Source organism: Phyllopteryx taeniolatus, chromosome 3 (genome assembly GCF_024500385.1).
Source record: "Phyllopteryx taeniolatus isolate TA_2022b chromosome 3, UOR_Ptae_1.2, whole genome shotgun sequence".
Taxonomy (NCBI): Eukaryota; Metazoa; Chordata; class Actinopteri; order Syngnathiformes; family Syngnathidae; genus Phyllopteryx; species Phyllopteryx taeniolatus.
This window is the reverse complement of record NC_084504.1, coordinates 64638-81455: the sequence shown is the minus strand read 5'-3', so window position 1 is coordinate 81455 and position 16818 is coordinate 64638. Positions and strand designations below refer to the sequence as shown.

The 16818-nt window shown below is 44.4% G+C and overlaps 2 protein-coding genes across 4 annotated transcripts in view; both read left to right on the top strand.

Annotated features, from left to right (window-relative positions):
• Positions 1–16818, top strand: part of si:ch211-158d24.2 (multiple epidermal growth factor-like domains protein 9) — a 395895-nt gene that overhangs the window by 314446 nt on the left and 64631 nt on the right. The window lies entirely within an intron of this gene.
• LOC133474565 (uncharacterized) lies at positions 2273–7954 on the top strand. Of its 2 annotated transcripts, none has more exons than XR_009787556.1 (2): positions 2273–4815; positions 6450–7954. XR_009787556.1 is itself a non-coding variant. In XM_061766324.1 (2 exons), the coding sequence occupies exons 1-2, from the start codon at positions 2533–2535 to the stop codon at positions 6470–6472; spliced, it is 981 nt and encodes a 326-aa protein (XP_061622308.1). In that variant the 5' UTR covers positions 2273–2532; the 3' UTR covers positions 6473–7954. The 2 variants fall into 2 exon arrangements, 1 of the variants encoding a protein (XP_061622308.1); XM_061766324.1 differs by having other exon boundaries at positions 2273–3490.

The window sequence follows — 16818 nt, the reverse complement described above, 5'->3', positions numbered from 1 at the left end:
TTTTGTTTGGCTATTAAGCAAGTGTCTTTGAAGAAGAAGTATCGAGTGGTTTTGATAAATTGAGGTTCGAGTACTTTTGTTTGGATTTAATGTCAAGTACTTTTGTTTAAGAAAAGAGTTTCGACCACTTTTGCAAAATTAAGGCTCGGACGCTTTTGTTTGGCTATTAAGCAAGTGTCTTTGAAATATGAGAAATAAAGGTATATTGTGGATCCACAAAAAATAAGTACTTAAGAAGAAAAAACAGCTGCAAAAATGGAAGGGGAATTCAATCGAGAATCGGAATGGTTCGACTTGCGTGTCATTCCAGACCATGGTCAAAAAATACTGTTAAGAGAGCAAGTAAAGAATGCATGTGATGTATGTGTGGGAGGATTGTCTGAGAAAGATAGACAGGGAAAGAAAGAAGAACTTTATAAATGGATGGATGAATGTTGTGAAGATGGCTGGTTTCCTGCATTATCAACTGGTGCTTGTTTAATTTCACTGATGAAGGAAGTCGAGAGAGTGTGTTCAAATAGAAAAGACAAGTTAGAAAAGGAAATAGAGAAGACGAGTAAATTGTCCACTAGAGGCAGGAAGGTAAGAGAAAATCACAAAAAGACAGAAAAAGTAATGGCAAGAGCTAGAATGCTGGCAATGGGATGTGCATTAAAACAGTCAAGAAAGGAAGCGAAAAACAGTGGGGTGGGTGTGACTCAGCCGTTGTCCGCACCGCCGCCGTATTGTAACAAATTGGAAATGAATGATACAAAAGGGCCAGTGAACCCATTCACTGAGTCACCATATGCAGATGCGAGACAGACGCTGCAAAACATACAAGCCCCTATCTTATCTGTAAATAGAGGTACTCTAGATGTGGATTGGAATGGCAGTACTGACTCGGTGGGATCGAAACAACGTGAACCCCTGATTCAGCACGCAGCAGAAAATTTGGCCGCAGGCGTGACAGCCTCAGTTAAAATGTTCGAGGAAAAACTGGAAAAAGTGTCTAACATGCGCGGAGGACCATATACAAAGTTAAACCAAATAGGAGCGTTTACGGTAGATTTAAATAGACACCCTGAAGTGCCACAAAAGGTAAGAGAGCACCTTTTAGCGCGTGCCTCCCGTTTTGAGAGAACTGTCAACGCTGAAATAACAGAACAGATACAACGTGATAACGCGGAACGAGATGTAATATTCAGACAAAGGGAACAGGAGATAGCAGCAGAAGAAGCTCAGAAGGGACTTCCCCATGCGGTAGCAAACACTTATCACATCGCACATTTGCAAAATCAGGTGGCTGACTTAAAGTGCCAAGTGCAGAATTTGTCAGGAGCACACCAGGACTCCCTGTTACAACAGACACAAGAAAATAGAAGTGCGCCCCCTTTTGCTGAATCCACTCCACTTCGACCCATGACACGCTCTCAAACTGTTGTTCAAGCTCCAATGCTGGCCAAGGTTGATCCGGCTACTGGAGCCACTGCCATGTTTTATAAACCTTTTTCTCCTTCTGATCTAAGTGTTTTGATGCAGAAACTTCCTGCAATGCAGAATGGAGGAGAGAACTGGCTGAGATCGGTACAAAGGGCTGTCACAGGACAAATTTTGACGGCTGGAGACATGCGTGCATTATTGACACATGCGTGTCCTCTCTCCCAACTGGAAACACTGATGAAGAATTCTGGTCTGATGAGTATAATGGACAATGAGGGACTTACAAGAGAGTATTACTTAACATTGTTCACTGCACTAAACGCATTGTTTCCCATTCCTGATCTAGTCATCTCCGACTTAGTATTTGCTCCTAGAACAGATGAGGAAGCAGCGGCATATATTGACCGCGCTCTTGTCGAATATTCTTCAAAAACAGGCCATTTGCCAACTGACTCTGCTCTGTATTCTCAAGTATTTAGAGGAGCAGTGCTGAAGGGCGTTCCCAAGTCTGTGGTGCAAGCCATGGAGACGAATCCGGACCTTCCCGGAGCGGATCATGCTCGCTGGTTGTCACATCTGAAACATCACCTGAGGAGACATGCAAAAGAAAAAGAGTCAAAGCATGAGAAACACAGAACCACCGAATCGCAATTAGCTATAATGCAACTACAAAGTCTCAAAAAACAAGAACAAAATATTAAAATCACACCTGTGGCTTCCGTTGGGGCCTCGCTACCTAATGTTGTTTCTGAGTGCATGATGTATCAAACAGGGCCATTCATGGGTCGAGGTGCTCCGTTTGCTAGCAGAAATCAATGCTTCAACTGTGGTTGTAACGGACACTGGGCAATAGACTGCCGAGCGCGTCCCCTGGAGGGCAGAGGCAGAGGAACAAGGGGCCCGCCTAGAGGATTCAACAGGCGTGGTTATGGCCAGCAAAGAGGAAGAGGATACGGACAGCAACAGCAGCAGGATATGACTCAACAATATCCGCCGCAGCAGCAGCAGTCTTACCCTCAAGTGCCAAACCAACAGCACCTGCCACCGTCTGGGGGCCAGTATCCGCAATGATGGGGCCCCGAATCCACATGCCATGGTCTGCAGGAACCAATGATTGGACTGACGGTAGGAGGAACTATTTTACCTTTTATGGTCGATACGGGAGCCAGACATTCAACCGTTATGACATTACCACCTGAAAGTTCCCTTACTACAAAAGGCATTTCACTTGTTGGATTCCGGGGTGAAGAAACCATCCGGCACATGACTACACCCGTACATACTCAGTGTTTTACACAAACTCTTTTACACTCGTTTGTGTATGCGCCCAATTGCCCTGTCAACCTGTTGGGAAGGGATCTTCTCATCAAAACAGCTCCAACAATACTGTGCAGCCCGGATCGACTGATATTACAGTTTCTTGATGGACACACCTACTGTTGTTCCGGTGACGACACATCAAACATCTACATGCAGGACTCAGAGCGACAAATACCAAGTATGACGTGTGCCACCGCCGACATCTACTGGGCGAAAATGGCCACTGACTCACCCGGATGGACGGAAGCAGAGACCTTTTGGACTCAATGGTCGCCGTGGGTTCGTCACCTCAGACCCTATGATATGGTTTCTGATTGTATGCATTGCACTCTGTACTATGACAGGTCGGGAGATGAGGTGTACAGCGAGGCTTTCCAAAATGTAGAAGGCAACATCTGGGAACTACAAATGGGTGACCTGTTCGTGGGAAAACCAGGTGTGGCTTTTTCAATTTCACTAACACCTGAACAACAAAAATGGTATATGATGACTCATCCATCAGATCCCACTGTGCCACCATGTCATCCTCATGTGTCCTTGATGGTATCACCACCGCATACTGCAAAGGATTTGGGTCCGTTCGTCCTAAGCTGCACACAGGCTACTGATTGGCAGCCAACTTTTCATGACACATTGCTATTTTCTCGGTCTCTCGATGCATACTGGATACAGTCAGCATCGTATACACCAACATCAACCCTGGAGCATTGCTTGTTGGACAGACATCATGGACGAGAAACAACTGACAGTGAATTTGCCAGTCCTATGGTACAATCTTTGCCTCTACATCTGTGGTCTACAGACCCAACAGACGTGGGATTGTGTCAAGTACAGCCGGTGAAATTCAAAATGAAGCCTGATCCTATTTGGATACCACAGTATCCAATGAAGGAAGCAGGTCGAATTGGCATTACAGAAACCGTTGAAGGCTTGCTAAAAGCAGGAGTATTGTGCAAAATACGTGAGTCAGAGTATAATACACCCATTCTACCAGTTGAAAAGAAAAATACTGGAAAATTCCGAATGGTACATGACCTTAGGGCAATAAATGCAGCGGTCTTGACACCAACACTTCCAGTACCCAATCCGCACTCAGCCCTGTCTCAGCTCTCTCCGTCCCACACCCATTTTACTTGCATTGATCTGGCTAATGCATTTTTCTGCATTCCTCTTGACCCATCTATGAAGCAATGTTTTGCATTTACTTGGAATAATGAACGCTATTCTTACAACCGACTTCCACAAGGCTTTGTTCTGTCACCAGGACTGTTCAATGATCATCTCAGACAACTTTTATCACCACTTCAACTTCCGGAAGGTGTGCTCTTAATACAATATGTAGATGACATATTGTTGGCTGCCTCTTCCGAGTCCTTATGTCTTCGAGCCACCCAGCGACTCTTGTCTCATCTAGCGTCAGTAGGACTTAAGTGCTCCAAAAGCTAACTACAAATTGCAAGGCCACAAGTTTCCTTTTTGGGACGCCTTATTTCATGCAAAGGCACTGGGATGTCTCCCTCACACAAAGATGACATCTTACACCACCCGAAACCTGTCAATGTCAAACAAATGCTCGCCTTCTTAGGACTGTGCAACTATTCACGCCATCATGTCCCGGACTTTGCAGAACTTACACATCCTCTTCGCCAAATGGTTAACATTGAAGGAATGCGAAATTTGTCACATATCCTCACTTGGACCACTGAAGCGGAAAACTCTTTTGTACACCTCAAACAGCACTTGTCCTCAGCTGCCGCATTGGCTATTCCTGATTACAACAGAATGTTTTTCCTGGATGTTTCTGAAAAGACCAGCAGTGTATCTGCTGCTCTTTATCAGAAGGGGGAATCAGGAGAAAGACGAATTTGTCTATATGCCTCTACGCCACTTGAAAAATACGAAAAGCGACATCCAGTATGCGCGGCGTTTGCCTCTGCGTTAGCTCGACTCATTCAAAAAACCTCACACATTGTCTTACATCATCCATTGACAGTACGCACTTCTCACAGTACAGTACAGTACGTGACAAGCCATGTTTTCACCATGACAGGAGGAAGACAAAGGAAAATTGAGGTAATACTCACACAGCCACATATACTTTTTATACACGAGGGCATTAACATGGCTGAAGGGCTTTTTGAAGGACAGCCTCATTGCTGTACCCAACGAATCATAACAGATAACACACTTAGGGAAGATCTATATGACATGCCCTTGCAAAATCCTGACTTGATACTATTCACGGACGGATGCTGTTTTAAAGGAGAACAAGGGCTCCAGTCAGGGTTTGCTGTAACAAAACTAACTGATACAGGATTTGTAACTATAAAGGCGGAAAAACTCAAAGGGCAACAATCTGCCCAAAGAGCAGAGATAACGGCAGTAACAGCTGCTCTCCAGCTGGCCCAAGACAAAACGACCAACATTTACACTGACTCGGCATATGCTCATGTAGTAGTACATACAGCCATGGCCGAATGGCAAAGAAATGACTTTATGACTGCAACGGGAGTCCCCATAAAACATTATCAAGAAATATTAAAATTGAAAGAAGCATTAATGATGCCCAAAGCAGTGGCAGTCTTAAAATGTAAAGGACACACTAAAAAGGATGATTTTGTATCAGCAGGAAATGACGCAGCGGATAAAGCGGCGAAGGCAGCGGCTGGTTATCTTCCCACCTCACAACTAGTTGTAAGTGAAGCAGAATTAAAAGACAGACAGGAAGTAACAGAAGAAACAGTTAAAATATGGCAGGAACAAGGGAGTCCCGAAGAAAGGAGTATGTGGAAATCAAAAGGGGGTGAGAGAGATGAGAAAGGTATTTGGAGAAAAGGAGGAAAATGTATACTACCTCAGAAGCAACTAAAACTGTTGATAAGCGAAGCTCATGGAGCATGCCATGTAGGCGTGGAAGAAACACTGAGACGACTCCACACCTGGTGGCATCCTTTCATGAGAGCAATTGTTAAAAATGAACTCCAGGATTGCAGTGTCTGTAGCAGATATAACAGCATGCCTACCACGAAACCACCCCAGGGAACTCACGATCCGGACGTGACGGCACCTGGGCAGGTGGTTTCGATGGATTTTACAGACATGATTAAAAGTGTGTCCGGTTACAGGTATCTACTAGTAATAGTGGATTCCTTCTCCGGTTGGCCTGAAGCCTATCCCTGCAAAACAGAAACGGCAAACGTAGTGGTTAAACATTTGATTAACCATTATATTCCATCTCATTGGTTCCCAAGTAAAATTAGGTCTGATAATGGGACCCATTTTAAAAATAAACATTTGCAGGAAGTAGAAAGAGCCCTGGGACTGAAACACACATTTGGTTCAGTATATCACCCACAGTCCCAAGGACAAGTAGAAAGAATGAATCGGAACATTAAGGAAAAATTGGCCAAAGCTTTAGCTACTTCAAATCTCAATTGGCTACAAGCCCTTCCTTTGGCTTTGATGAATGTACGAATGTCACTCAATTCAGCCAAAGGCTGGACTCCATTTGAATGTCATACTAACAGACCGTTTCCGGCTCCAACAGCTCCACTGGAGACAACAGATGTGTCCGGCCCTCCGGAGCTCAAACAACTAACGCTTGCTTTTTCGCAACTAACTGCAAAACAACCCGATGCTCCTTTGGTAATGCATGAAAGTGAATTTGTATGGTTGAAAGTAATCAGAAGAAAGTGGTCTGAACCCAGGTGGACAGGTCCTCATAAAGTGACGGAGAGAACATCGTCTGCTGTCCGCCTACAAGGAAAGGGGGAGACGTGGTACCACCTCACCTCTACACGACCAGCAAAGACCCCGTCCCGACAGATCATCATTGCTGCAAGTACTGACTGCACGTCCACGCCAGACCAGTTCCCATCCCACTGACGACATCACTCATCAAAGGTTGAGATCACGGTACACGGGCAGAATAATCCCGGTGACTCAACCTAGGACCGGGTAGTCTAACCCCAGGTCCTGAAGAAGCTGACAGCGCTCTCTAGCGACGATCCTGAAAAAACACCACCCGACAATGGCCCGCAAATGGGACAAAGTTTCAATTTGTTGTTACATCACAACCCTTTTTATTATATTAACATCTCAAGAGAGTTAGCCGCAGGATTTGAATCCACATTTTGTTGGTGGTGTACTATAAATAAAAACACAGATAGAATTAATTACATACATTACAATGTGCAACGCCTAGGTAATTGGACACAAAGCGGATTTGAAGCGGTACATGGTCAACTAGCCGCCACCTCTCTGATGGCTTTCCAGAATCGCATTGCTTTAGATATGCTCCTGGCAGAAAAAGGAGGCGTATGCTCCCTGTTTGGCGAACAATGTTGCCCTTTTATTCCTAATAACACAGCTTCTGATGGCAGCTTAACCTCTGCAATTGAAGGGCTCAGAACATTGAACAAAAAGATGAAGCAACATTCCGGGGTAGATACTTCTATTTGGAACAATTGGATGAGTGTTTTTGGACGTTATAAGGCTCTGGTATCTTCTATTTTTATTTCTATTGCTGTGTTTGCTGCTTTTCTCACAATATGTGGATGTTGTTGCATTCCTTGCTTGCGCTCTCTTAGCCAGCGACTCATTACAGCAGCTATCGAAAAAAGAGATGTTAACAACCCCGCCCAGATGATGCCACTCCTGTCCTCGGGGGTATCCCCTGAGATGCTCGATGACCCCGCGGGCATATTTTTGTAATGGTACATTCTCTTACATGCTGTTTAACATATCCTGGTGTCGGACTCTTTCGAGTCCGAAAGGGGGATTGAAGGCCCTCGCACGTGATATACTGATGTCATGATCATACATAAGACTTATTTGTGCACTGTTATGTTGTGTAACCTAACCTCAGTATTAAAATGTTCTGATAATTACGTAAGTGTGAAAACTACGTCAGCCGCAAAACAGGATGTTTTGTCCCAAGAAGAGATAATGCTGTGACCTTGGATCCACCCTGCTCAAGCTTTAAACACCGCCCTGAACACTGTATATAATCTCGCACTGAACGCTGAGAAAGCGCACATTTGAGCACATTTTGTGCAGCTGCAGCCTTTGCCTGTAGAACATTTGTACCCAGAATATTCTGCAATAAAAGATCTTAAAGAAGTTCATTTCCAGTCTCTGATTCGGACTCCAACATTCTCATCATCCGAAATTCAACGAACACGCGAAGGACTGGCGGAGAGATACCATCCTTCAACAAATGGTATCTGAAGTTTTTGGTTTAGTCAGGTTCATGAGATGGCCATGACATTCATCTTTTCCCCTCTTGGTGGCGCCACTGGCTTTCTAACTCAGGCCTTGCTGGAGGCCACCAGTTTAGACTGTCATAAAACACATAGGTGTCACCAAGATTTAACCAAATTAGGCTGTCACAACATATGTCCATCCATCCAGCCATTCATCCACCCATGCTCTCAGTCTCCTACATTTGCTAAAAAAAAAAAGTCAGAATTTTTGTCAGTTTCCCTAAATTTAGGCTGTTTCGAGATTAGGCCTATTTTGGCAGAGAAACCCCAATCCGTGCAAGATCTCACGAGCACTCAGATACCAGAATTATGCAGAAGGAAAAGGTCTGCTTACCTTGAGAATTTGGTGGCCTTAGTTTGCGGTCTGAGTACACGATCACCTCCTGAGTAGGACCTCTGCCAGGCCTTTGGCCTCTCCGAAGCTAGGGTCGCCAATTGATGTCTCGATCTTGTTGCTTCAGACCAGAGGATGCCCCTTGGTTGAGCCGCAGGTGGGGCCTCAGCCCGTTCAGTACCCTGGACAGTTCTCTCTGGCCATCCGCCAGAACTGGCGTGTTCTTGGTGGAGCTAATATTTTAAAGTTTTCAGCAAGCAAAACTAGACGAAGACTTGAATGGCCAGATGAAAAAGACAAAAGCTTCAGCTGATCACAGGAAATTTATTCAAAGCTTTGAACAAACTGAGCAATTGCCAAAATGACAATAACTGAATAAACAAAATGAAATACATTGTCTTAAATACCCTCTCTCTGGGACTCGCCCATCTTGTTTTTGAGTCGACCTCTTAGTCCTGATTGGCTAGAATCAAGATTACCTTATCTGTCATGGGTTTTTAATGGTGTCATAAGAAAGCTAGATACAGTATTCATGTTATTCAAACTTTGATTTATCCATCCATCCATTTTCTGAGCCGCTTCTCCTCACTAGGGTCGCGGGCGTGCTGGAGCCTATCCCAGTTATCATCGGGGAGGAGACACCCCCCTGGTTGCCAGCCAATCGCAGGGCACATACAAACAAACAACCATTCACAATCACATTCACACCGACGGGCAATTTAGGGTTGTCAATTAACCCACCATGCATGTTTTTGGGATGTGGGAGGAAACCATTAGTTTTTAATGGTGTCTGAAGTTTTTGGTTTAGTCAGGTTCATGAGATGGCCATGATATTCCACTTTTCCCCTCTAGGTGGCGCCACTGGCTTTCTAACTCACGCCTTGCTGGAGGCTACCAGTTTAGACTACCATAAAACACATATGTGTCACCAAGATTTAACCAAATTAGGCTGTCACAACACATGTCCATCCATCTAGCCATCCATCCACCCATGTTCTGTACCGCTTATCCTCACTAGGGTGGGAGGCGTGCTGGAGCTTATCCCAGCTATCTTCGGGCAAGGGGCAGGGTACATCCTGAACTGGCCCCCAGCCAATCGAAGGGCACATATAAACAAACAACCACTCCCACTCACATTCATACCAATGGGCAATTTAGAGTCTTCAATCAACCTTCCACGCATGTTTTTGGGATGTAAGAAGGAAATTGGAGTACCTGGAGAAAACCCACGCAGGCACGGGGGAGAACATGCAAACTCCACACAGGCGGGGCCGGGATGCGAACCCCGGTACTCAGAACTGTGAGGCAGATGTGCTAACCAGTCGGGCACAATGCCGCCGTCACAACAAATGTAAGCAGTTTAAATAAGACTAACTGGCATCAGTGGCGTCCTGACTTCTGAATTATAGCCTGTGTAGGGTCATTCAGAGTTACAAGACAATTGAGCGTAGGAAGAGACAGCATAATATTAATACTTTACAACTTTAATACTTCCCAATTTCCGATCCGATACAGATATTGCAGCCTTGAGTTTTGGCTAGTGATGCACCAAAATTAAAATTGTTGACCAAAACTTGAAAAAACAAAACAGCAGGCTTTTTATCATGGCAAATGGTTCATGACCATCGATTTGGAGGATGCTTATTTCCATGTACCCATCGCGCTCTCGCACTGGAAATTCCTGCAGTTTGCTTTTCAAGGCTGACACTTCCAGTTCAGAGTCCTTCCAATATCCCTGTCCTCTAGGGTGATCATCGGGTCATGGCGGCGGCCTTGTCTCCCCTTCAGGCACAAGGGCCTAAAGGTTCAACCCTATCTCGACCGCCAATACGACCAGTGGCTCTGTAGTGGGATCTGTCATTGGTCCTGGAAGCCCTGCGGGCTCCTCCGTGTGAACCTGTTAGCGTGTGAATGAAGTACATGCGCTGTCCATCGACGGGACCTATTGTTGGTGGAATGCTAACGGTTTAGGTGTGACCCTCTAGTCTTATGCCTCTTTCCTCCCAGGCAGTCACAGGCAGGTGTCGCCCAACTGATCCAGTTGGCACATTTTGACCATGGTTCTTCTGTTGAACATGTGTGCCCTGTCTGTGCTCTGGAGGCCTATAAAAAGGCCACTACAGGAGTGCAGAAATTGGACCCCTTTTTAAGTGTTATGCAGGCCCTAGTAAAGGCATCGCTCTTTCTAAGCAACGCCTTGATCGATAGGTCATTGCAGCTTTTGCACAGGCGTATGTCTACCAGGGCGGGCTTCTGCCTGTGGGGGTGAAGTGTCACTCTACCAGGACCCTCTCAACCTTCTGGTCTGCCAAGTCAATTGTTCCGCTGGTAGATATCTGCACGGCTGCCTTTTGCACAGCGTCCTCTACATTTGCTAGATTCTACAGGGTGAACGTGGCAGTCTCCCATCCACTTGACGTGGTTTTATGCCACCATTGCTCTACCTGAGGTGGGTCTCTGTGGTGGTCCATGGGTTCTACGTGACTTTGTTGTTATGCATCATCCAGTGCTTGAAGCACCGCCTCTGGCGGTCACGAGGAATGAAAGAGAACGAAAGTTACAGATGTAACTATAGTTCTGTTTTATTGTCTACTGTTTCTGACTTGGAAATGAAGACATCATTCATGGACTGATTTTCTTGAGTGTTTCTTGAACGTGCAACAATTGGGTTGCATTTACAGTATCTATGTTAAGATGAAACTTACACAACTTTAACTTATATTGTATAATGATAGACATGAGTGTTAAAAGTTACATACAGTATATCTTTTTTTAGTTCGCAAAGATGCAAATTAAACAATGAAAAAAAGCTCAAGTACGTTCTCTAAAACAGAAAAAAAAATTCTCCACTATCATGCAGCTCCAGCCACCCCTAAAATTTATTTTATTCATTTTACTCATCCATCTATCGATCCATTTTCTGAGTCGCTTCTCTTCACTAGGGTCGCAGGCGTGCTGGAGCCTATCCCAGTTATCATCGGGGAGGAGACACCCCCCTGGTTGCCAGCCAATCGCAGGGCACATACAAACAAACAACCATTCACAATCACATTCACACCGACGGGCAATTTAGGGTTGTCAATTAACCCACCATGCATGTTTTTGGGATGTGGGAGGAAACCGGAGTGCCCGCAGAAAACCCACGCAGGCACGGGGAGAACATGCAAACTCCACACAGGCGGGGCCGGGGATTGAACCCCGGCCCTCAGAACTGTGAGGCTGACGCTCAAACCAGTCACCCACCGTGCCACCAGGTCGACATTATGACAAGAAAAATATTTCGTATCTTGGTCCAAAAGCAGTCAGTATTTGTCTCAGTCGTTCCTTCAACAAGTACGACACACAAGCCAAAATTAACGTTGAAGACAGTGGAACCACACAAACGCGTCACAAAATTCTCAATTTAGACGAACCAACAGAACATCATCCAATACAGATTACAATATTTCACAAACACAACTCTTAGCGTCCCAAACGCAGCGTTCCAAACGCTTCTATATACATACGCCCTTGGCGTCAGCGTTCCAAATGCTTTTCTAACTTTTAGCGTCCCAGACGCAGCGTTCCAAACGCTTTGTAATGTCCCACATTACTTTATTCACAAACACAACTCTTAGCATCCCAGACGCAGCGTTCCAAACAGATTGAACCCCGGTCCTCAGAACTGTGAGGTAGACGTTCTAACCAGTCGCCCTCCGTGCCGCCTCATTTTACTCAGTTGGGGAAAAAAAGTGAAAAAAAAATGAAAAAAAATCCAAGGATAGGTAAATCCGCGGGTGCCAAACCACAAGTATGCGGTATGCCACTGTAATTGACAAGCTACTTTGTAGTAGCTTGTTTCTACCAGCATTGATGAATAATTTCTTGAAAACCTTTCATCCTTTGTTCTTTTCCGCACAGTGCTTTTAGTCAGCCCTGTATCTTGAAGCTCCTGGCTTTTTACATTGTAAAGCAACATTTTATCATTCATTATGAAGCTCCTGGAGATGAAAAAGATGGAGGTTATAGAGTGAACTTTATGCATTAATTCACTCCAAACAAGAAAGAAAGAAGAAGAAACAGGAGCTGAGCATTCACTTATAGTTTTCATCGGAGGATACTACTACTACAATAATAGTAATAATAATAATAATGATGATGGGGGCGGCAGTTAGGGGGCAGGACGACTGGTTAGCACATCTGCCTCACAGTTCTGGGGACCGTGGTTCAAATTCCGGTTTGCATGTTCTCCCCGTGCCTGGGTGGGCACTCCGGTTTCCTCCCACATCCCAAAAACAAGCGTGGTAGGTTGATTGAAGACTCGAAATTGCCCGTAGGTGTGAATGTGAGTGCGAATGGTTGTTTGTCTCTATGTGCCCTATGATTGGTTGGCGACCGGTTCAGGGTGTACCCCGCCTCCTGCCAGAAGATAGCTGGGATAGGCTCCAGGACGCCCGCGACCCTAGTGAGGATAAGCGGTAAAGAAAATGGATGGATGGATGCAATACTTTTTTAGTGTTATGGTTTGTGAAAACAAAAACATTTGAAAAAACATTTTATTACCTCTCCAATACATGTAGTAACAAGATTGTATGACAGGACTTTCGACCAAGTAATGATTTGATTTGACATTCTTGAAATATAGTGGCGACTTGATTCTTTCCCACAGTGACTTGGGACTGGCTTGAGACTTGAACCCAACTTGAGATTTATTTGTGACTTGCACATGCTGTATGTGACTTACCTCTGATGTTACGTAACTTTTCCCTCTAACAACACTCAATAAGCGTTCGGGAACTGAGGACACTAATTGTCGAAGCTATGTTGGTAGAATTCTTTTTTCAAGCCCATCCTGTTCAGCTGCATGGCCTTGCAGAATGGTGGATCTGTATGACTTTTGTGATGGACCAGCTTTCCTGTGCAACAGGGGAGTTTGAAATACTCCCTTTGCTTATTTTTAAACATTTAAAACATTTTAAACAAATGCAGCCGGACAGAAAAGGGTTTTAAGGCTTCTTTATACTCGCGCAGGCGGCAACCGCACTGACTTCACTGTGGCTATTCCGCTCGCAGTTTGCCTTTATACTCGAGCGCAACCTACGCGCGCTGTTTTGAAAATGTGGCGGACGAAGAAAAATTGTTGTTCGTCACGCCTCGTTGAACAAAGAAAGGGGAGGGGAGGAGTGGCCGTAGGCCGCCACGTAGTCGGAGGGCTGATAGCAAGACAAGAGCGAAGAACCAAGAAGGAAGAGACCAAGAGAGCGGGAGTCGGGGGTTAAGTACCCCGGGGGCATGTCGGAGATGACTGAGGACCAGACAAGACCACATCCATCAGCTTGAATCTTGTCTACAATTATGACCCATAAAATGGGTTTAAAAACATATATAAATATAAAATACCCCCAACTTTGTACTCTTTACTCACAGGTCAAGCATATAGAGTGACTGTTTAAACTTTAGTCTTGGCAAATCAACTGCTTATGGTTCAAATCACATTTCATGCTGCTTGGAGTCAAATCAAGGCAAACAGTTCTCAAAATCTCACAGCTGCGCTTGTAAAGTTGACACACTGACACAGACATCAAGGCATACATTTGGAATAATCCGGCAGAGTTCGTAAAATATCAAAACAGAAATTTTCCTTTGGTTAAACATAAAATGAGAGTCCCGGGTCAGCTTTGCAGTTCCTCTCAACGCCAGCGCGTGTCGCCTTGTCCCAGCAATTGTTCCTCTTCAAAGGCAGATGGTCCAGTGAAAACATCTGCGGACCTTTGATGGTTGGGAGTTCAGATTTCTCGGGTAAATGTTAATTAGTTTAGGGTCCACTAGGCATCATCTTGTGGCAGTCTCACAGCAGGGCTGCTTGGAAGAACGCAGCCCATCACGTGGGGGGAGGTTCTGGCAACTGGTTCAGAGTCACGACAGTGGCCAACTTTTCTTAAAGTTATCCATTTTCCATTCTTGCTCAGTGTACAACTTCAGTTGCTCAACAGTCTGTTGTCGGATTTTGCACTTGATAATGTGCTACACATTGTCAATGGGAGACAGGGCAGGACTGCTGGCAGGTCACTCTAGTACTCACACTCTTTTACTACGGAGCCACACTTTTGTAACATGCAGAATGTGGCTTGGCATTGTCTTACGGAAATAAGCAGGGACATCCCTGAAAAAGATTTTGCTTGGATGGCAGGATTTTTTGCTCTAAAACCTGTTTGTACCTTTCATCATTAATGGTGCCTTCACAGATGTTCAAGTGATCCACTGATGGTGGCTTTTGAACTTTGTGCTGATGACAATCCGAATGCTCCTTTTCCTCTTTGGTCTGTGTGAAACATGACACTAATTCCATAATTTCCCAAAACAATTTGAAATGTGTACTCGTCAGACCACAGCACACTTTTCCACTTTCCGTCAGTCTTGGGCCCAGAGAAGCCGGTGGTGTTTCTGGGTGTTGTTGATATATGGCTTTCACTTTCCATGGTATAGTTTTATTTTACCTTGCATTTGTAGATGTAGCGACAAACTTTGTTAACAGACAATGGTTTTCTTAAGTGCTCCTGAGCCCTCGTGGCAATAACCTTTGATGCCAGCTTTTAATGCAGTACTGGCTGAGGGATTGAAGGTCCTGGCTGGGCATTCTCTAAATCTTTTGTTATTATTATGGACCGTAGATGATGAAATCCCTAAAATCCTTGCAATTGTACATTGAGAAATGTTCTTAAACTGTTGCTCATGAAGTTTTTCATGAAGTAGTGATCTTCACTGCATCCTTGCTTGTAAACAAGGATTTTGGAGGTAGTCCTTTTATACCCAATCATGACACTCACCTGTTTCCAATTAACCTGGCTGCCTATGTAATGTTCCATACAAGTGTTTTTTGACCATTCCACAACTTTCTTTTGTTGCCCATCCCAGTTTTGTGTGTTGCAGGAATCAAATTCAAAATGAGTGAATTCATCAGCTTGAACATTAAATGTCATCATTGTTAGTGTATTCAATTGAATATAGGTCAAAAAGAATTTGCAAATCACGGCACGTTGGACGACTGGTTAGAGCGTCAGCCTCACAGTTCTGAGGACCCGGGTTCAATCCCGGGCCCCGCCTGTGTGGAGTTTGCATGTTCTCCCCGTGCCTGCGTGGGTTTTCTCCGGGCACTCCGGTTTGCTCCCACATCCCAAAAACATGCATTAATTGGACTCTAAATTGCCCGTAGGCGTGAGTGCGAATGGTTGTTTGTTTGTATGTGCCCTGCGATTGGCTGGCAACCAGTTCAGGGTGTACCCCGCCTCCTGCCCGATGACAGCTGGGATAGGCTCCAGCACGCCCGTGACCCGAGTGAGGTGAAGCGGCTCAGAAAACGGATGGATGGATGGATTTGCAAATCGTATTTCTGTTTTACACAACATCCCAACTTAATTGGAATTAGTATTTTTGTGACATCTAACAGTAAAAAAATGCAGCATTTCAGACAAAATGTGTTTAGCCAATGTAACATACTGTAATGACATCACTCCATTAGAGCACCAAAAAACGTTTTGAAATATTCATATTGTACAATTTTATTTCACAGAACATATGGAAAAAGCAAACAACAAATGCTTTTGAAAATTATCACACAAAGTAAAAAAAAAAAACTTTTGAGGTTTCATTGACATCTGAATTTTTCTCTCATGATTTGCGCAAAACAGAACCCACCTCCCCCAAAATGTTCAGTAAGAATAAATGACTAAATGGCAGATTTTTTTTTGCAGTGACAGTTAAACCTACATATATCTTAAAGCACTTTCCATGAAGAGGACAATATGGCGTTGACACATATTTTAAAAAATGTCTCTCGACCTTGAGACGGAACAGCATCTTTTACTTTTACGTGACATATGATCAGGACTTCATTCAGACCACGACAATTCCAACAAGAGGAAAGTGTGGAGTAGGCGCAAGCTAAGCAGTAGTGGTCACATAATACAATAACTCTCGTGAGGAAGCCACTATGATGACAGGAAGGAGAATTCACAGAGACAACAAGAAGCAGCAGAGGGTGACGGTGAGCAGGAGCCGGAGCGATGTGGCCTGGAGGAGCAAGGCGGAGTTCTTGAGTCTCACTTCCACAGGTAAATGGTCACTCACCTCCAGAGCCTGGAAGGCAAATTACCAGACACTTCAGCTCAGTAAGCAAGGATCAACCAAGTGACTTTTTCTTATTTTTTGTGTTGACAGGACAAGAAGTTGTAAACCTTGTGTATTACCTGGTGGCGACATGCATATTTAAAGGTCCCATGACATTAACTTATTTATTTTTCCATAAACTTTGATGTCCATTTAAGACAATTTGGGTTGGAAATGCCCATGATGCCCTTTCTTTCTTTCTTTCTTTTTTAAAGCCATTTTAGGTGGTCTTTTACACTTGGCAGATGAGAGCCATATTACTCGTTAATATTTGATGTAAAAAAGCTGTTACTCTTAATTCAAATATGGAAAACAACTTTGCTCTGATTGGTC

Coding starts and splice junctions, on each gene's coding strand:
- LOC133474565 (XM_061766324.1), top strand. CDS start 2,533: ATGATTGGACTGACGGTAGGAGGAACTATTTTACCTTTTATGGTCGAT. Junction 3,491..6,449: donor TGGACGAGAAACAACTGACA/GTGAATTTGCCA, acceptor GTCTGAACCCAG/GTGGACAGGTCCTCATAAAG.